General features: G+C 36.6%; 2 protein-coding genes across 2 annotated transcripts; both read right to left on the bottom strand.

Annotated features, from left to right (window-relative positions):
* Nucleotides 1-5443: 5443 nt before the first annotated feature.
* On the bottom strand, nt 5444-6405 carry LOC107784575 (zinc finger BED domain-containing protein RICESLEEPER 2-like). The gene is made up of 2 exons (XM_016605719.2): nt 5580-6405; nt 5444-5487 (listed from the first exon to the last, which is right to left on the bottom strand). Exons 1-2 carry the CDS (start codon nt 6403-6405, stop codon nt 5444-5446), a joined length of 870 nt encoding a protein of 289 aa, XP_016461205.2.
* Nucleotides 6406-12340: 5935 nt separating this feature from the next.
* On the bottom strand, nt 12341-15486 carry LOC107804971 (zinc finger protein WIP3). Its single transcript, XM_016628940.2, has 2 exons — nt 14761-15486; nt 12341-13217 (listed from the first exon to the last, which is right to left on the bottom strand). Exons 1-2 carry the CDS (start codon nt 15373-15375, stop codon nt 12783-12785), a joined length of 1050 nt encoding a protein of 349 aa, XP_016484426.1. The 5' UTR covers nt 15376-15486; the 3' UTR covers nt 12341-12782.
* Between the last annotated feature and the right edge of the window lie 5391 nt (nt 15487-20877).

The following is a 20877-nucleotide window of genomic DNA, read 5'->3' as shown; positions in this document are numbered from 1 at the left end:
AGCAGGGCCAGTGCGGCTGCACCCATTCTGTGTGGTCCGCATAAGCGAAGTTCAGAGAGTGTGCAACTCAGGCAAAAAGGGGAAATGCAGCCGCACTTGATTTTCTGTGGTCCTCATTGGAGTCACTGTGGCCGCACTCGATTTAGTGTGGTCTACAGAGGCCAGAGTTCAGAGAGTTGCTAGTTGAGGATTGAAGCCCAATGCGGTCCATGCTCCATTTCATGCGGACCGCACTAGAAGCCATCGCGGTCGTACTCAATTTTGTGCGGTCCGTATTGCCCAAGCTCAAAGAGCTGGATATTCAAGTCAAGAGCCTTAGTGCGGCCGCACGTGATTTTGTGCAGTCCGCACTAGCCCCGCAGGGGTATTTTTATCCAGATTTTTCAGCTTAGTATAAATAGCTTCTTTTCTCATTTTTAGGTTATCAGAGAGCTTATACTGAAGGCTGCGCTCGTGACTTCAATATTTTTAGCTATTTTGAGCAATTTTAGCTTTATTTCAACATTGAATCTTCAAGTTTAATTTAGCAATTAATTAATATGAGTTTTTCTTCATCTATTTCTTTATTTTCTTCTCTAGTTATGAGTAGCTAGACCCATAAGTTAGGGTTGTGGCTCAACCCTAGTGTGGGTAATTGATGGGTCTTGTGTTTTAGGGCTTGATTGATTATGGGTGTTTGATATTTGGACTAATTTTATGTTTAATTGCTGAATTAGTGGTTGCAAACACTAGTTTGTATTTAGTTAACTTTGGCTCTTCTTGAGAAAGAGAGCCCAAGTCTCTGAAATTGGTCCAACAAGGAATTGGGGCGTACTCAAGAGATTGATAGCCCCAATTAAAAGGTTAAACCTAGAGATAGTAATACTCAACTTGAACCTTGATTGCTTGTGCAAATTTGCATACCCAATTGGTCTTGAGAAAGTCAATTCGAGCAAAATCACTCGAACTACCGAGAGGTGTAGAGTGAGTAGAATCGTGCAATAGTTATATCATACTCCCCAAATATGACAATCATTCCTTAGACTCAAGTATCCGTCAATTGACCACTTAGGTGAAAGTCACTACCCTAGTGCCTTTTAATCATTTGAACAACTCGCAATAGTTTAATCTTAACTTATTTTAGTTTAATTGATCATTGTAGTTCTATACAATTAGAAGTAAAACAAAACTCAAAATGTTTAAAAGTGCAATTAAGAGCAAATACATAACTCCACTTTAGATAGACACCCGACTCCAACTTCTAGCTCCCTGTGGTAATCGATCCCGACCTTAATCGGGTAAAAGCTGCTTCGACCTCTCTCGCTACTCAATAGTAGTGCAGGGTTGGCCTCGATCAGCAGCTGAATATGCTTGATTTATAGTAAGAACCAGTCTCCTCTAAAGAATGTTGCTTTTTATTTAGCTATAACTCTCATTCAGTCCTATAAGGAACTGCATTAACCTCTGTCTCACCAAGTGATTGATATATGGCCTTGATTCCTCACAATCACATGAAGGAAAGGGCCCAATATGTCCAATTCATCCCACAAATCTTTCATCTTTGAAAAATAAGAGGTAATTGAATCTGTAACTTGTCTAAGTGTCGCAATTTTTGCCCAAAGTTGATAGTTTCTAGTCAAATTGTCTTTGTCAAACCTCTCCTTGAATTCATCCCAAACCTTCCTTGCACTCGCAGTGTACATAATACTCGGTGCCAATTTTCTTGATACTGTGCTACTTAGCCACGAAAGTACCACCGCATTACACCTGTCCTATTATGCAGTCAACTCGCCTCTGTATGAGCTCTTAAGGAAACTTCCATCCACAAACCCTAGCTTGTTCTTCACTAGGAGTGCGACCTTCATCGCCCTACTCCACAGCGCATAGTTTTCTGGACCTATGAGCTTCATCGATATCAGTGCTATTCCAGGCATATCAAAATCTCGAAGGAAAAGAGGATGATTATGAGGTAATTGATCGACCTCATTGTCCGCCATTGTTGAGCTTCAATTTCTGGAGCAAGCTTTAGATCTACACAATTACAGTGATAGCGGCTCTGATACCATGTCAAATTACATGATTCTAGCAATGGAAATGGTGAAATTGACAGTGAATTATAGAGAGAGAAAGTTAGAGAGAATGAAGAGAGAAAATGAAATTCTTCATTATTGTCGGTATCACTGTTGGATTAATAACTGTTCCTTTTAACTAAACAAACTTCCTAACTCTTCTATCTTTACATTCTTGCATTCTAGCTCTTACAATTTACACTTTAGTCCCTAACTCTTAAGTAGTATCAAATATCACAAAGTTGTTTCCTTAGGACCTACATTCTCTTTTTTATAAATGAAAATATGAGCTTTGGAAATTATTGAGCTTACAGATTCACCAAGAATAGGGAAGCATAAATATGCGATAATATTCCTTTTTTAAGCTTTTTAATTATGTTCATAAATCGTCAGACCTACAAAGATGAAAAAACAAACATGTAGTTTTTAGAGATACGTAAAGGGCTGCTAAAACGTTGTAAAGGGTGTCATTCGATATCGCTTCTCAATTTTCTTTTTAAATATAATAATAATTTCTAATATACACACATTTGTTATAAAATAAAGACTTTAAAGTAAAGAAATCGAAGACAAGTAAAGAGAGAGAGAGAGAGATAGATTTATTATTCATCTTAAATTCATGTACATAATGAACTAAAATCTCCTCTATTTATAGAAGAAAGGAAGCTGCTGTGTAAGCTGCTACTACAAGCTGCTGTGTAAGTTGCTTGTAAGCTGCTACTGCAAGCTGCTGTATAAGCTGCTACTGCAAGATACCGTGTAAGCTGCTTGTAAGTTGCTTGTAAGCTGCTACTGCAAGAAGAAAGCAAGCTACTACTGCAAACTGCTGTGTAAGCTGCTACTGCAAGCTGCTTGTAAGCTGCTACTGTACCAGATATAGATAATCTTCTGCCGGGGATAATATTTATCCATAACGAAGTACATAAATGATAAGCTTCTTCAGGAAGCTTATTTTCAATAGAGTACTAAATAGATAACCATATTTACGATGGAGTCCCATATGCATAAGCTTCTTCAGAAATATATATATATATATATAACACTCCCTATTGATGTTCATTAAAAGATAATATGCCTCATTAAAATCTTACTAGGAAAAACCCCATGGGAAAAAATCTTAGTGAAGGAAAAAGAGCACATCTTTAATAATACGCATTGCTAGGTGCCTCATTAAAAACCTTATAAGGAAAATCCTGTGGAAAAAAATCTTAGTAAGGAAAAAAGAGTGCATCGCGCATTTTACTCCCCCTGATGAAAACTTTGTTTCAAATATTCGAGTCTCCGCATTCCAATCTTGTATGCCATCTTCTCAAAAGTTGAATTTGTAGAGAATATTATTCACCACTATTTCAGATCGATTTAAATTAATCTCATCAAACCAAGAAGCTGTTACAAGTCATTTCATTGAGTTGCTTGCAACCTGCTTGCATCAGCTGCTTATAGAAAAATTCAATGGAGTACTAAATGGATAACTTCTTCAGAAAGATTATCTACAGCGGAGTAATAAATGTACATCCACAAAAATATTTATTTTCAAAACACTCCTCCTTGGATGTTCATTATTATGTGCCTCGTTAAAACCTTACTAGGAAAACCCCGTGGGAAAAATTCCTAGTCAAGGAAAAAGAGTACACTAATAATATACATTGCAAGTTGCCTCATTAAAAACTTTACCAGGAAAAACCCAATGGGAAAAAACTCGAGCAAGGAAAAAAGAGTATAATGCAGTGACTTGGGTATATCTGGACCAAGGAGTTCATCATTCTTTTCTGGAGGTAAGAACGGATCCTTAATCCGTGTAGGAGAAGAACTATATCTTTCTAGTAAATTAACAGAAAATGCTATGTCAGGCCTTGTAGCATTAGCAAGATACATTAGTGCACCAATTGCACTGAGATAGGGTACTTCGGGACCAAGGAGTTCTTCATCCTCTTCTGGAGGTCAGAACAAATCCTTATCGACTTCAAGTGATCGAACAACTATTGATGTACTCAATGGGTGCGCTTTGTCCATGTAAAAACGTTTTAAGACCCTTGCTGTATAGGCAAATTGATGGATAAATCCCGTTTGCTAAATGTTCAATTTGCAGACCAAGACAAAGTTTTGTCTTCCCAAGATCTTTCATCTCAAATTCTTTCTTAAGATATTCAATTGCCTTTTGGATCTCTTCTGGAGTTCCAACAAGATTTATGTCATCAATATAAACAGCAAGTATACCAAATTCTGAATCCATTTTCTTTATAAAAATACATGGACAAATAACATCATTTATGTAACTTTCTTTTAGCAAATATTCACTGAGGCGATAATACCACATACGCCAAGATTGCTTTAAACCGTACAAAGATCTTTGTAATCTGATTGAGTACATTTCCTTAGATTTTGAATATGCTTCAGGCATTTTAAATCATTTAGGGATCTTTATAGAGATTTGATCAAATGAGTCACATAGGTTATGACTCGCATTTAAATGGCAAGACATCTTCAGGTGTCTGGACTACTGGTACTAGGGGTGGGCATTCGGTCGGTTCGGTTCGGTTTGAATAAATTCGGTTCGGTTATTCGGTTTTCGGTTTTGTAAATATGATAACCGAAACCGAACTGAAATAAGTTCAGTTCAGTTCGGTTTTTTAAATTTCAGTTCGGTTAATTTTGGGTCGTTTTCAGTTTGAACATTATCATATTGGGCTGGGCTTATTCTGCTTAATAATTGGACTAATTTGTTGGTTGTTTCCAAAATTTTGGACTTTTTGAATGTGTTAAGTCATAAATATGTTCTTTTCAGTGTAAGCCTGGATTTTTGAACTGTGGATGAGATGACCGAAAAAGGAGCAATTCATCAATTAAACATAACCAAAGGATGCTGCTAATTACACGGTTTACACCTCTACTTGGTCCATACAAGATCCCACAATCATACAAACAAATATAAACTAGGGAGTAGGGAGTAGTTAGTAGTTACAACCAAAAGAGCACTACATTACAGAACCAAAAAACCAAAATAGCTATGCTGCTTTGCTGCCACTGGTTACAAGTTACAGCCATGGCCCATGAGAGAACAAAAAACTTAGAATCTATGCTACTTTGCTGCCATTGTTTAGTACAAGCATATTACATAACCAAAAGAGTAATCCAAAAGTTAGAAAGTTTTCATGCTGCTGAACAGCTGAAGTCTCAAAACCAGAGAAATAATTACATTAAGTAGCATGAAACAAGTGAAGTCTATTTACTATAGCATCACTTCCATCTAGGCGCCATGATCAAACCTTTGCAACAAAAGACATAATTATAGGTCAAAAACACAATTGATTTATAATAAAGTATATCAATGTTATATCTTCAAATATACAGAAGGCTATCAACTTACCAGTTACCACACATGGTACATGTTGCAACTATATGTCAATAATAGTTGAATCTTTTGCACTATCAGCCAGATCTAAGGAAAATATAGAAGAAAACTTTGTCATGCATCATCAGTGTTAAGTAAACTATTTGTAATATAATAAAGGAAAGACACAAAATAATTACCAAGTTCTAGTTGTTCTAGATACTCCAAGTCTTCCTCAACTTTAATAGGAATAGGTTCACTTCTAAGCCAATCTTGAAGACAAATAAGAGATTGCACCAGTTTAGGCGTCAACGAACTCCTGAACGAGTCAAGAATGCGACCTCCCGTGCTGAATGCACATTCAGATGCAACACTTGAAATAGGAATGGCTAATACATCACGAGCCATCTCCACAAGAATGGGAAATCTAGGCTCATTGATTTTCCACCACTTTAAGATTTTAAAGTCATCTGTTTCAGGCTCAAGATCTTCAGCAAGATATCTTTCTAACTCTGATTTAGTACCTAAACCTCCGGTCACTTCCTTATGTTTCTCAAATTCTAATTTTGTTCTCATTGTTCCTCTTTTTAAAAAGCTACCATAACCACTGACAGTAGTTGTTGTGTTTCCAGATGAAGCAGATGATGTTCCTATTGAATTTTTTTTAACATAATAATCAAACAAAGAATCCATATAATTTTTCACCTCTAAAATCAATTTTTTCCCTTTGTTTTCTCCAAACATCCTCACAATTGCAAAAGGAACATATTCAAGCTTGTTATGGGGATCCAAAATTGATGCAATAAAGATCATCTTGTTTATTTTTTCAGGTTCACCCCAATACTTGACAAATTTTTCTTTCATTTTTTTTGCCATTTCTTTCAAACTAGTATCTTCATGTTCCATCCACTCTTTCAATATAAGATCAAGCTCACAAATTTCAACAAAATGCACATTGGAAGTGACATAAATAGAACCAGAAACCCTCAAAGTAAGCAAATAAAAAGCTTCAAGAAATTTTACCATTGTTCTCACATTATCCTAGTCAACACTTGTGAGATCACCTGCACTAGTTCCATCTTCACAAACATAGGTACGAAGATGATGCAACAATCCAATATCAAAGAAACTATATTTGTCAAAGGCAAGCTCAAATTGTTGTGCTGTGTCTAACATCATGTATGTAGAGTTCCATCGAGTTGAAACGTCTAAGCATAATGATCTCTTAGAAGTTAACTTTTGAGATTCACAACATTCTTTAAACTTTCTAATCCTAGCGGGAGATTGTCTAATGTATCTCACAGCTTGTCTAACTCTCTTGATAGAAACACCAATTTCTTTCAACCCATCTTGTACAATGAGATTAAGTATGTGAGCCATACATCTAACATGCAGGTGTTTACCATTCATTATATTAGTTCCCCAGGTAGTCAATTGTTTAGACACTTCTCTTACTGTGACATCATTGGAACTAGCATTATCTACAGTTATAGTAAATACATTTTCCAACCCCCAATCAAGCAAACAATTAGTAATTACCGATGCCATATCATCACCCTTATGACTAGAGATAGGACAAAAGTTTATTATCCTTTTATGCAATTTCCAATCTCTATCAATAAAGTGAGCAGTAAGACACATATAGTTTATTCTTTGTGTAGAAGTCCAAGTATCTGTTGTAAGACAGATTTTAGGACGTGCTTCATTGAAGGAATTCTTCAAACTATGTCTTTGTTCACAATAAAGTTCATAACAATCTCTTGTCAATGTTCTACGAGAAAGAATTTGAAATTGAGGCATTGTGACTCCCATAGACTTCTTAAATCCTTCCTTTTCAACAAAACTAAATGGCAGTTCATCCAAAATTATCATTTGAGCTAAAGCTTTCCTACTAAGTGCTTGATCAAATTTCCAAGTGGTAAGCACCCCTTCATTTGCCCCATTTGAAGCTAGTAGAAAACTGATTTGTGTTTGACTATTATCCATGATACGGGGCATTTTGGGACACTTAATGAGATAATTGTTCATTGATGTAGTACCATTACCTTTCGTAGCAGCAGCATAAGTTTTTTGACAGTAGTTACATTTTGCTCTTTTAGCTCCACTAGGATCATCATATTTCTCAAAATGTTTCCAAGCATCAGATCTAGGTTGCATCACTTTCCTTTTCTTTGGAGCTTCATCAGGACTGTCTGGACTGAGACCTTCAGTATTAGGTAAGCTATCATTCGAACCCCCACCTTCGCAGGTTTCGCTTACCCTACTTCCATTTTCTTCCATCTACAAAAAAGAATACAAACATAACAATAAAATACTGAGCAGTGATACAAACATAACAATAAAATACTGAACAATACGATGGAGATGAAATTGATGCAATGTTGCATCAAACACAAGTACACAACTCTCAGTGAGTATGACCCATGTAATGTAATGAGTATGACCTTGCTTAAAAAAATTACTGACCAGTGAGCTTTTCTTGTTTTAATAACAAGTTAGAACCTCTCAACAATACTAAAATCAACAAATATTACAAGAAAATGGACATCACATTCAAGAGTCAAGACTCAAGACTTCTTTCTATGTTGCATGCATCTTTAAGTCTTTAAATACTAACTTTTCACAGGAAAAAAATAAAAAATAAACTGAAACGAGAGAAAGAAGAGAAGATCGGCGAGGGTCGAGGAGTAGAGAACACAAAAAAAGAAGAAATGAGCGAAATATAACAAAAATTAACCTTACCTTCCACAAGAAATTTGACGACAATGATAGATCCCTAGCGTATTTGGGAAAACCACCACTCCACCAGTTTATCAATGGAAGCCCTAGTGTATTTGGGGAATTGGGGGGGAGGAACTGCCGAACTGAGAAGTGAGAAGTGAAGTGAGAAGAGAAGGGAGAAATAAAAGCCCTAGCTGCCTAAGAAAGTAAGAATGGGAAAAGAAAAGGAGATGATCAGCTGATGCCTGATGGGCAATTGGGTATTTGGGTTTGGGATGGGCTGATTTTAATGGAACATAAATTTGGGCCTTAGCCTATATAAGTATGGAAGAGCTGAATTTAGTTGGGACTTGGGCTGATTTCAATGGAACTTAAAATTGGGCTTAGGCCTATATAGCCTATAAAGAATCCATGTAGTATTAGTTCGGTTTTTCGGTTAACCGAAAAATATAAATCAATAACCGACAACCAAACCGAAAAACTGAATTTTAAAAATTTTAATTTGAAACCGACCGAAAAAACCGAATAACCGAAACCGAAATTTAAAAAAAATTGGTTCGGTCGGTTTTTTCGGTTCAAACTGATATATGCCCACCCCTAACTGGTACGATCCTCACAATATTTCACAGTATTGTGCACTATATTGTATCAATTATACCGTCGACGATCATTTTGTATCGGTTCGCAAGAGACATAACTTGTTGAGATCTCATCACTTTCTTTATATTCAGGTACATGTACTTCTTCTGGAGTTTCATGAAATGTTATGTTGTGGGCTCTTCTAGAGCTCATCTCCTCCTCATTATGATCATTTGATCATTAACTTCTTATCATTTTTCAAGGGTTGTTACCTTTAGAACCGATTGGTCTACCACGCTTCATGCGTACAGTAAACTCTATCCTTTAGGGACTTTAAATTTTTAATAGGAGCATTTGCAGCTGAAATATGATATTTGATTTTGGATCAGCAAATGCTTCTGGCATTTAACTTGAATTATCTTCTAAGTGAGGATCATATTAATGATATTTCGATTCATATAGCATATTTTTCATCTGTTTATACCATCCCCCAAATATTAGAAAACTAATATATATTCCCAATCTTCTTTGGGAAACATATCTTTGTGCATTGTGGTAGAGAAATTAATCATATACCACACATCAAAAGATAGTAAAAATATTTGGTTTCTGATCCTAAACCAATTGTGAGGGGAGAGCTTATCATATATTGTTGGTCTGATGCATACAAGTGATGCTATATGCAATTTAGAAAATCTTAGACCAACACATGAAGTTTTGTTCTCATAAGCAATGGTTTAAACATTAATAGGAGGTATTCAATGCTAAACCAGCTTGGATGTAAACCAACATTATCAAGATGAACTGTCTTGATTTCATAATCTGAAAGTTTTGCTCTTAGTTGAGAAAAACAATTTCAAATGTCAAACTGCAGGTTGACAATGAACATACATATAACCATCTTATATATGCATCTATAAGTGGTTCACATGATAGGTGAATGGGCCCATATTCACCTTTTATATATTCCAGAATTCAGGGGTCTTAGTCCCAACTTTAGCCTGTATAACCAATTTATTATGAAAACAAGCAGCACAAGAGAATTCTTGAGGAATCTTCTAGTTCTTCAGTATATACTTATCTGAATTCTCAAATAGCTCATTTAAAAATGGCAAATGAAAACTTCAAGTTTATCTTGGCATGTGCTATCTCTTAGTAAACTTCTAGTTTACTCTGGCATAAACTTTTGCATTAGTAAACTTCTGATTTATTGTGATTGCTTTTGCATTAGTAAACTTCTGGTTTACTCTGATACATGATGTAGTACAAAATTAAAGAATAAGCGGGTAACATCTCACATACATATTATTTTACCCCCTATGATTGTAGAAACATGAAGATTTTCAATCTTCCAATCATTTGTAGTCTCAATATGATAGTCATTTGTATTAGTAAACTTCAGGTTTACTACAACATATGTTTTGACCATAATCATATAATATGAATGACATATTTGTATATAAACTCTTCGAGAGCCTTCATTTATTATCCACAATTTAATATTTATCAGACACTACTGGTGTCATATGTCTTCTAGACAAACAGTTAGCTCTTCAGGAGTTGTTGATATATTTTGTACTATCAAATATTGCTGAGACACTTCTAGTATCATGAGAGAAAATTATAATAAAATGAACATTATAAAGACAATTCTAAATTTATAAATGCAAAAAATTAAGAATTTCAGTATTTTTACCACCAACTTTGAGACAAATATCTCCTTCAGGGAGAAACGCCATTAACATCTGAATATTTTATATCAAAGAGGCAACCACATAATCATTACATTCTTCAGGGAAAGATACATGAGTTGTTATTTCCTTCGGGGAAATCAATAACTAACCATAACATATTAATGTGGTTGTAGTACAAAGCATTCTACAAGAATGTTTTTTGCCTTAGAATAATATTTAATAAAATTATTCAAGATATTTTACGTACAATGGGTACGTGCAGCAATGATCTTTATGCCACAAAAATAAAATTTATATCCTTTGTTATTCTACCTCTTCAGGAGGTGAGTTGTGGTATTTCTTCATTCGCTCCAGGGAATGAAAATGTGCTTCAAAAATAACTTTGAATAGCTTATTATTTTGTTTAAGCACAAAAAGACACAATTTCTTAATATTTTTCTGCTTCAGGAGATAATTTCAATTGTGTTACTTCTTCAGGAGCAAATTGAAAATATGAAATATTGAGTATATATTCCCTCAATCATATTACCTCTTCTGGAGGTGAATTGTAATATATTTACATCAAAAGCGCATTCATATTTACGAACTTTATTAATATTGTCACATTTACTTCAGGAATGGATTAATATTTATCAAAAGTTCTCATCATTCAGGGAACGGAACATAATTATTTGAACATGAATTAATCACACCAAATTGTGTGACGGCTTAGAACCTCTTTTAAGATATTGTTACTTCAGGAGCAAATCGAGGCATGCAAGTAAAGTAAAGAAATTTTCTCTAACTTATCTTCAATTGTAACCATAAAAAGCCTAAATTATCACTCCTGGTAGTTATAGGCATATACCACTTCTGGTGGTTAACAAAATTTAGTTACAATGAGATATACAAAACATAACCACTTCTGGTGGTTATATATTTCTTGCAAACTCTGCTGGAGTTTAAGTGGATCTAATAATGTTATCCACTTTATAATCCTTTATTAAGATAATTAGGATGAAGAAAATAAATACCAAAATAGGTACTGTATACGTAGCATATAACAAAGCAAGCGATGAAAAAGATATTAAACCAAATATAAGCAAAAGACTCAAGTTACTTTACACAAATTTGGCCACTCCAGACGTAAGTGATATCCACATCTCTACCGCCAAGAAGAAAAGCTCACCACCTCAAGGATATAATCTGCCTTATGATGCTCGGAATGAACAAGATCTAACCACGGATGTAAGAGCGTCGCCCCACATCGAAAATGAACACTGAAATAGAAATTAAATATGAAGTAAGTGCTCAAAATGGCAGAGTCTCATGCTGATAACGTGTTATAAAATAAAGACTTTAAAGTAAAGAAATCGGAGACAAGTAGAGAGAGAGAGATATTTATTATTCAACTTCAAATTCATGTACATAATGAACTAAAATCTCCTCTATTTATAGAAGAGAGGAAGCTGTTGTGTAAGCTGCTACTGCAAGCTGCTGTGTAAGTTGCTTGTAAGCTGCTGTATAAGCTGCTTGTAAGCTGCTACTGCAACCTGTTGTGTAAGCTTCTTGTAAGTTGCTTGTAAGCTGCTACTGTACCAGATCTAGATAATCTTCTGCGGGGGTAATATTTATCCATAACGGAGTACCGAAATGATAAGCTTCTTCAGGAAGCTTATTTACAACGGAGTACTAAATGAACATCCATAATATAATATATATTTATAACATCTTTCTCTTTGTTTAACTATATTTATATATATATATAACCATTAAGGGATAATGAGTTTCTCTAGACCAATTTATACGATACAATATAATTTGAATTTTGAGAGTACTCAAAGGAGTTTTTGGGAACAACTACTTGCCGCTGAGTAAAATGTTACGAAATCACTGTATTTTGCCCATATTTCTACCTGTTGATAGTATTATTTGCAGCTATCTATACAGATAGTAAAACGAAAAGACTAAATTGTTCACAAGATATATAAGGAGACACAAACAATGGAACTCAATAAATTATGGAATAATATTACAAAAGTTAGCAATGAAGCTGATAAATTTTCCCCATCATCACAAGGGAATAAGAAACTTAGTAGTCAACAAAGAAGAAAATTCACCTGCTTCATCACTTAGCTTATCAACTTTATTCTTACAAATACACTAAATTATATTAGTTAAAAAAACCAATCTCTATATATGTAGTACTTAATAATGCTCACCAGCATGCTAATGCTCCTCAACAAACCCCTCCCATGCCTGAGAATTTTTTGTTGCCGAGCAATTGCCAGGGTTGCACATTTTTTCCAAAAAAAAAAAAAAAGAAGCTTAAAAAGAGCTTGAAGGGAACATGTAAACTCCAAGAGTAGTCAAGAATTTCATTGAATTAGCAAAGAGAAATTCTTGCTTACTCTTGAAGAATAATTTCCACTAATTAGTGAGATTAACTTCATCATCACTAGTGCACTCCTTATTAAAATTGCCATTATTAAGAGAAGGGTGAGGAGAATGGCCTTTACCAAATGACCTAATATGATCTTTAAGAGACCTCTTATGCTTAAAATCAGATCCACAAATGCAATACCAAAGCTTGCCACAATTCTTCTCATGTGTCCTCCAATCTCCTTTCACTGCAAATGTCTTCCCACATTTCCTACAGCTAAATGCTTTGGTTCCATGTTTCCTCTTGTAGTGTGTTTGAAGGGTTCGAAAATCCTTCAATGGCTTTGCTCGTGGATGGTTGATGTTGTTCTTGCAGCCTTGAGCGCAGCAGTAGCATGGAAGCCTCAGCATTGCTGCTGGCTGTGTTCCTCTTAGTGATTCCGGTCCTTTCCTGTATTCCGAACCATGCCCCCACATGTGCATCTGTAAACATAATCCAAGAATTTTACTAATTGTTGCCAAAATATGAAAAACCTAAGGGGATTAAACGATATAGTATACATACATAAAAATAAAATTTTAATCTAGCTACTACATAGTGTAATCTTCGGATGAAATTAACGGTCCTTGGATTAAGGTGGCTCCGCCACTAAACATAATACATAAATTTCCGCAGTGGATCAATGTAAATAATTTTTTTACACTTATAAAGTGTAATTTAACTTGTTCTAATCGGTTGTCTGTCCTGTGTTTCAAGTAATAACAATGCAACATAAACAGGGATAGATAAAAGAAGAAAGATGTGGGACAGCAGATGCATTTCCTTTGATTTTCTTGATCGGTTTTTGGATTTCCTTTTTTTCTTTTTTTTTTCTTTTGCGTCTATACGAAGTTTAATCATTAAGTTACAATTCCACCTAGTGTAAAGATTCCTTAATTTGGAATAGTGCTACTGTACGGGCTTGAGAAACTCTTTACATTAGGGTTACGTTTAATTGTTTGTCGAATCCTACAATCAAATAACAGCAATGCCCAATGCTTCACCTTGATCAAGAGCTTTACTATAATTTGCTATTTAACCATTAATGTAAAACTTGGTGGACTAGAAAGCAGAGGCGGATCTAGGATTTCTAGCACCATTGAAAAAGTAAGAAAAAAGTATCTTTGAATAAATAGCTTCATTCAACCAGGTGCACCATCTAACCTTTTTGGAGCATGAAAGCCAACATTTAATATTGATTAATTTTACGAAGTATATACCATGGATTCACGTACACCGTAAAGAGGGCCTAAATCCGCCCCTGCTAGCAAGTATGAATATTCATATGGCTTATATAATGTGTAGTATTTTTGCTACAAATTAAAAGGTGTGGACTGTAAATGCGCTATGTCAATTTTCTTGGAGAAATTATGAAAAGGTATTACGGAATGAAGTTATATAGGGACATATTAAAGAAGAAGGAGAAGAAACTGATTAAAGATCAATCTGATTGTTGTGCGAGTAAGCAGTCATCTGTAATGCATTGACTGCTTTATCAGCAGTGTATTTCAGATATTTATTTATATTGATTAATCGAAATAAGATGAATAAACTTTAAGCACAGAAAAATGTTAGGAAATATATATTTAAGGATATACTGATGATAAAACTCGATGAATGATGTGAAGATTGAAATAATCATCACTTAATTCAGCATACTAAAACCAAAATAAAGAAAAGATTAACTTTCTCATGCATATGTAATTTCATTAATTGTTTGTTGTTTTATCATAGAATTTGTGATTAAATAACACAATTAGTAAGAAAATTAGAGACAAAACCACGATCTAGAGTTGATATTAAGTTCAAAATGAGTGTAATCTTATCATTCATGTGTGCCTATGTATACGTACGTATATAAGTCGACTAAAAAATAATGAGTTTAGTTGATGTTACAAAATTCACTCTAAATCTGCCTTTAAAGAAAAACGAGAAAGCTGAAATATCAAACAAAAATTCAGAAGACATATAAAGTTCATGACTAACCTGCATGTTGTTGTACCTATTGAAGGTCTTGTTGCATATATTACAAGCAAATTGCATGGGACCAACAAGAATTTGAGCTGGTGTGGGTATCCAAAACCTACTCTCACTGTTGAAATTGCAACCTTTAATTTTACTGCTAAGTTTCTCTCTATTTTCCTCTTCCTGTTTGAAGCTAAAAGGTGGCTTTGCTTCAACATCACAACTATCAGGAAGCCCTATATGCAAAGAAACTGTAACTCTCTCCATCTTTTCTTCCTTCACTTCACAACACTCCTTTTTTCTTTCTCCAATATCTTGCTCCTTCCTTTCCGTTTTCGGATCGGTTAATTTGTTAAGAAGAGGTAAACATTGAATTGCTTGATTAATGTTCATATCTTGAATTTCTTGTGGATTGTAAAGGAGAGGAAGTTTCAAGAAAGTCATGGGATTTGTTGGCTCATGATGAATTAGTAGTTGTGATTGAGTGATGGTGGATGAAGAAGAAGAGGAAGAAGAAGGAGAGGGAGATGAAGAAGAAGAATTAGATGATGGTTTTAACCACTCAATGAAGTTTGGAGCTTGAAAGCAAAGATCCGTGTCTTGAACAATATGAGAGTAATTGTTCCTAATCCCCATTTTGGAGAGAAAGAATTAATGAACTCTCTCTCTTCAATTCAAGAGTTCCTTCTCTTAGATGGTTATATTGGCTTTTTATTTGGACTTTTTATATGGGAAAAGCTCCACTTAAGGTTGATTTATGAAAAGTGGTTCGGTTTGTCTTTTAAGAACTTTTTGTTTTCCTCACTTTAGTTTCTTCATTCATGAGGTTTTGGTCTCACATAGAGACGGGGGTTGTGGATTAGTGGTGGGGGTAGATAATGACATACAAATATGTGGCTCACTATTGAAGGAGAATCCTATAATAGTTAGTAGGATTTTCTATTTTATATCAGCAGTATATTTTTAATTTGCAAGTATCAGTTATTTTGTCTTATTCGTAGTTTTACTAATCTCTCTTTTAATAATATTGCCTATATTTTTTTAAGATGAAATGATAGTCTAAAATTCTTTAAACTCTAATAGTTATAGTAAGTAGAATTGACAATATTACGTCATAGTTGGTTTATTTTTTACTTCGCATACTTTGGTTTTTGAGTATACTTGTATTTTGGGAATAGTTATATGCCGGGAGACTTTACTCATATGTTGAAAATAAATGATGTTTTATGTATAACACAAAATTTAGTTCTAAGCTTTTATACAATTAGATTTATAGAGAAGAGGGTTAATCCAAGTCAATATTAATGTCCAAGTTGCACATCTAGTGTTTTTATAAATAATATTAAACGTGTGTTGTTAGATAAGAATGTCTTAAAAGTAATAATGGAGCACTAATAACTTAAGAAAGTGAAAGACACCAATACATGACAATAAACAACATTTAAGTAATAAATGGAACAAGATACACCCAACAAGGGTGAGATTTTCCACTGAACTTTTTGACAATAATGGATGATGATAAGCGATTTAATATTCCAATTCTTCTTGGATCGGGAGAAAACACAGAGGAAAAGAAGTATAAAGGAAAACTTTGTATATATTCAATAAAGAGAGAGTCTTCACAGAGAGTGTCAATGTTCTTCTTTACAAGAATGTTCGGTCCCCTTTCTAGAACTACATCTCTTCTTACTTATAAGGATATACGGGTCAAAAATCATAGATAGTACAATAGAAATGAATATTCGCTAGAATATTCTCTAGGACTCTAAATTCTTAAACTAGTTGTTACTGTGTGCTGAGGAGGGATCATCGTCCTCGTCTTCGTCGACCTCGATGACAATGTGCCTTCTTCATATGACCTCGGCATTTTGGGGCCAGGTTGATACGTCATAATGTTGACACATCATAGCCTTCAAAGGATTTATCTCCATTGACCAAGTCAAATGTATGGCATGAAGTTTTTCGCCCGTACAGTTAGTCTCCCAGCTTGTCGAGGTCATCCACGTGGGAAGGCTTGATAAGTGGGTGATAGTGGTCGTGATCGTCATAAGATGCAGGTGATGTGGATATCTGAGAGTCACATATTTTGAACTTTCAATCTTCCTGGGTGACCTCTGCGAAGAAAACTAACATGGATGGAATGTGACATCATATATCGTGATGACGCCTGTTCCCGATAAGTCACGCCAGGTCATGCACAAACTTTGAATTGGTTCTGCCGTTTTGATTTCGGCTGCTATTATGATGAGCCACTCTAATTTCAGGGCTCCTCTTCTATAAAGAGGGGGATGATCCCCAATTTTTGAGTTATATCGTCACCTGTTGTTAGAATCGCTTTTGCTTTCTTTGAATTTTCTTCTCTAGCTCATCATTCTCTAACTTTCCCTTCCATTTTTTCAACTCTTTTCATCCTTAAAATTCTTAAAAATTTACAATCATGTCTGACTTGTCTTCTGATACTCGTGGTGGAAGGGTTTCTAGTGTGAATGAGGATATTCTGGCTACCTCATTGGTTGTTGTGGCCTCCGTTAGCAGAAGAGACGCCATCTCTACCGTCGAAGCAGAGTCTCTTTCATCAGTGAAAGAAATTATTTCCCGCAACCCCGACGCAAAACCGAATTTACTACGGTAGCAGAAGGTGGTGTCCGCGCCAGTGATGATGAAGTGACCACTTACCGCCTAGGGTATTATGCTCTCTTTACCTACTCTCTCACTAGGCTATGCGTTTCTCTTCCTCATTTGGTGGAGGAATTTTGTTGTTATAATTGGGTGTGCGCTGCTCGGCTCGCTCCCTTGGTCTACAAAGTGATCAAGATGATTTTTAACACCTATTTATGCCTAACTTCTACCGAGGCATGATGTTGAACATTCGACATCGGGAAAACAAGTCCCTGGTTGTTAGGATGGCCGACAAGGGAAGTCGACAATTTTGGCTTGACTTCTTTTTTGTCAAGCCGAGGACGTTGTGGCCAACGTCACAGATTTTCCTGAAGCTTGGAACCGTACTCGTAAGTATTCGTACTTACCTTTGGCCTTTTATGTCATATATTTTGAGTTAGTGGATTAATCCTTCTTGTTTTGCAGTTACTGATCGACCTCACTAGTTGGTGGTACATCTCGCTGACTAGGTCAGACAAGTCCTCCCCTCCACTGTAGGGATCCGTGATTGGTTGAGCTTCTATGGAAGTTCAAACCGGCCCTCCCCTTGACAGGTAATTTATTCTTTTGGTCCATGTGACATTTTTACTCGCCTACTTTATCATGCCAATCATTTTTACACTTTTTCTAGGTTCAATCAAGAAGGTTGCAAAAAGGAACATAGCACCGACACCTTCCTTTAGGAGAATGAGGGTTGCTGCTTTCTCTACCCCTTCCTTCATCTTGACTGTTGTGCCCTTTCCTCCCTTGATTCCATCCTATGTTGAGGATGGGGAAGTCTCCTCACATGATGCAGACTTGAGGCCCATAAGAGGAAGGTTGTGGACGTGGGAGCAGGTGTGCCCAAAACACTCGGCTTATTTGAGTTTAAGATCTTGCTGCAAGAAACCCTAATGATATCCATCAAGGGGGCGTTGGGGCAGCCTCTGAGGCGACTAGTTTGAAAAAGATTGGGGTTGTTGCTTCTTTGAGATCTGAAGAGGAAAAGGTCACTATGAATGCCTCTGATGACGGTTCTGCATGTCCTGGGTATGGATAGGCCTCATCTTTTGAACTGACTCGAGAGGATTCTTTTGCTGATAAGGGAAAAAACAAGATGCATGTTGGGTAGGATGATGCGCGAGCTGAACTCATCGGCGATGAGCCTGACTCTGACCTCGACCCTAATGATCACAAAATGATCGATAGTGGGACCACTCAGGTCGAAGTTAGGGTAGAAGGGGGATCAAGGACCATCACGCTTCTAGGGAATCATGATTTTCTTAAGGATAATAAGGTCGTGATTTACGCCTTTGATTCCTTCTGCTCTAACGCCGAGCATAAGACTCTCAGGGAGTTTAACGACATCACCTTTTCCAAGAGCATCGCCGGCCTCGCTCTTAAGGTAAATCTTTTCCTTTATTTCTCACTCTCTCTTATTTTCTTTGTTTTGCGATCAAGTTTTACTTTTACTTATTTTCTTTGTTTGTGTTTGCAAACCGTTATCCTAGAGCTCGAGAGCGTGCAGAGAGAGAAGAAGTGAAAGGAGATATATCGTAAGTTGCAGACGAAATACGAGGAGTTCCACGGGAAGCATAAGGAGGCCGAGAGGCAGCTTCGTGAAGGGGGAGATGTGTCTGCCCTGAGGGAGGAGCTGAGAAGGTAAGACGAAGAGTTGCTTGCATCACTAAAGCGACTCAGCTATCCCGAGGGGGCGTTGAAGAAAAAGGAGGAGGAGGTCAAGCTGAATAGGGGCGTAGAGGCCTAGTGTTGTGACCTTCAAAGACGGGTTGATCAAATGCAAAGTCAGTTGAATGAGTGCCAGTTCGAGATGGACGGACTCAGAGGAGAGTTTGCTGGCAAGCAGCAACTACTTGAGGATGCGGTGTCCTCTCGAATGAAGACTTGGAAAAGGGCTACTCTTTAGAGTTGGTAAATAGAAGCCTTCGCGCCAACCGGGACAACATCCAGTCAACGACTGAAGCTAAGGAGGCCAGGCTCGAGGAGAGGATTGGCAAATTGGAGAGGGAGAACTCCGAGCTACTTGAGCGTGTTTCTGCTATTGAGGGCGAGAATACTATATTGCTTGAACAACCCTCTATTTCTCATGACTCTGAGTTTCCTGCCATTCCTCGTGAGCAGTACGAGGAATGGATCCTTGCTGAAGCTCGAGTAGAGGTGGTTCAGGAGTTTGGTCAGACAAGCTTTGTCTTTGAGATGGCCCAAGAGAAAGCCCGAGTTAAGGCTCATAAAGCTCGGTTGGCCTATGGCTATGACCCGCCACACCTCAGCTTGATGTCAAGGATGATGAAGAAGGAGGCTTTGACCAGCTTGAAGATAGTGTTTTGTTTGACTCTGCCTACTATCAAAGCGGGGACGAAGAGGGATATGGAGGTCAGGGTGGTGAAGGTCATTAGACGATCTACCCTTATTTTTTGTCTCTCTTACTTTGTATCTTTTCTTTATTCTTTCGTTGGCGTCTTTGTGCACCTTTGTAAAGACTCTTTGTGTAAATATCAGAAGTCGATTTTTGCTTTGTACGCACCTTACTTATTTTTGCATATCTTGTTTCTATACTCGTGTGTTTTGCTTTTGTACTTCCTTCCTTTATTGTTATCCTCTGGGTTGGGATATTCGTGGGGGTTGAGTGGCCATATTTCTAGGTGAGATGTGTCCAAGGGCCAATAGGTGTTGTTTGAGCTGGTCGAACATACCTTTTTGCTGGGTCATGGCCAAGGGTCGATAAGTGTTATTCGAGCTGGTCGAAAATACCTATTTGTTGAGTTGTGGATAAGGGCCGATGGGTGTTGTTCGAGCTGGTCGAACATGCCTTTTGTTGAGTTGTGGCCAAGGGCATATACGTGTTTGTTCAAACTGGTCAAACTTACCTTTTAAGTTAAGTCGTGGCTAAGGGCCGATATGTGTTGTTCGAGGTGGTTGGAAACACCATTTCGTTGAGTCATGGACAAGGGCCAATAGGTGTTGTTCAAGTTGGCCGAACAAACCTTTTCGTTGTGATATGGCCAAGGGACGATAGGTGTTAATCGATTTGGCCAAATATTCCTTTTCATTGTACATGGCCAAGGGTTGATAGGTGTTGTTCGAGCTGGTCGAACATACCTTTTTGTTATGATTTGGCCAAGGGCTGACAGGTATTGTTCGAGCTGGTCGAATGTACCTTTTCATTGTGACGTGGCCAAGGGTCGATAGGTGTTGTTCGAGATGGTCGAGCATACCTTTTTAGTAGAGTAGTTTCAATGAACGAGTATCTTATTTATTTCAACATCATCGCACAGATTACATCATATCGCCTTAAGGCATTTATGGAGAAAATTACAAGTTTTAGGTGCTGGCCGGCGCTCCAGTCCCAGTCTTAGTATATATAATCCCTTCATTGTTCAACTTGGAGATTTTTGAGGAGTTGGGAAATGAAAATGTGTCTGTTCTCACATACTCCAACTCAAAATGTCCCATCCGTTACCTCATTAAAACCCACCTTGA

The sequence above is a fragment of the Nicotiana tabacum genome, chromosome 8 (assembly GCF_000715075.1).
Source record: "Nicotiana tabacum cultivar K326 chromosome 8, ASM71507v2, whole genome shotgun sequence".
Classification (NCBI taxonomy): Eukaryota; Viridiplantae; Streptophyta; class Magnoliopsida; order Solanales; family Solanaceae; genus Nicotiana; species Nicotiana tabacum.
The sequence above is the reverse complement of the archived record's forward strand: the minus strand, read 5'-3'. Positions and strand labels throughout refer to the sequence as shown.

Coding starts and splice junctions, on each gene's coding strand:
- LOC107784575 (XM_016605719.2), bottom strand. CDS start 6,405: ATGGTAAAATTTCTTGAAGCTTTTTATTTGCTTACTTTGAGGGTTTCT. Junction 5,488..5,579: donor TCTAGAACAACTAGAACTTG/GTAATTATTTTG, acceptor TATTTTCCTTAG/ATCTGGCTGATAGTGCAAAA.
- LOC107804971 (XM_016628940.2), bottom strand. CDS start 15,375: ATGGGGATTAGGAACAATTACTCTCATATTGTTCAAGACACGGATCTT. Junction 13,218..14,760: donor ATAGGTACAACAACATGCAG/GTTAGTCATGAA, acceptor TTATGTTTACAG/ATGCACATGTGGGGGCATGG.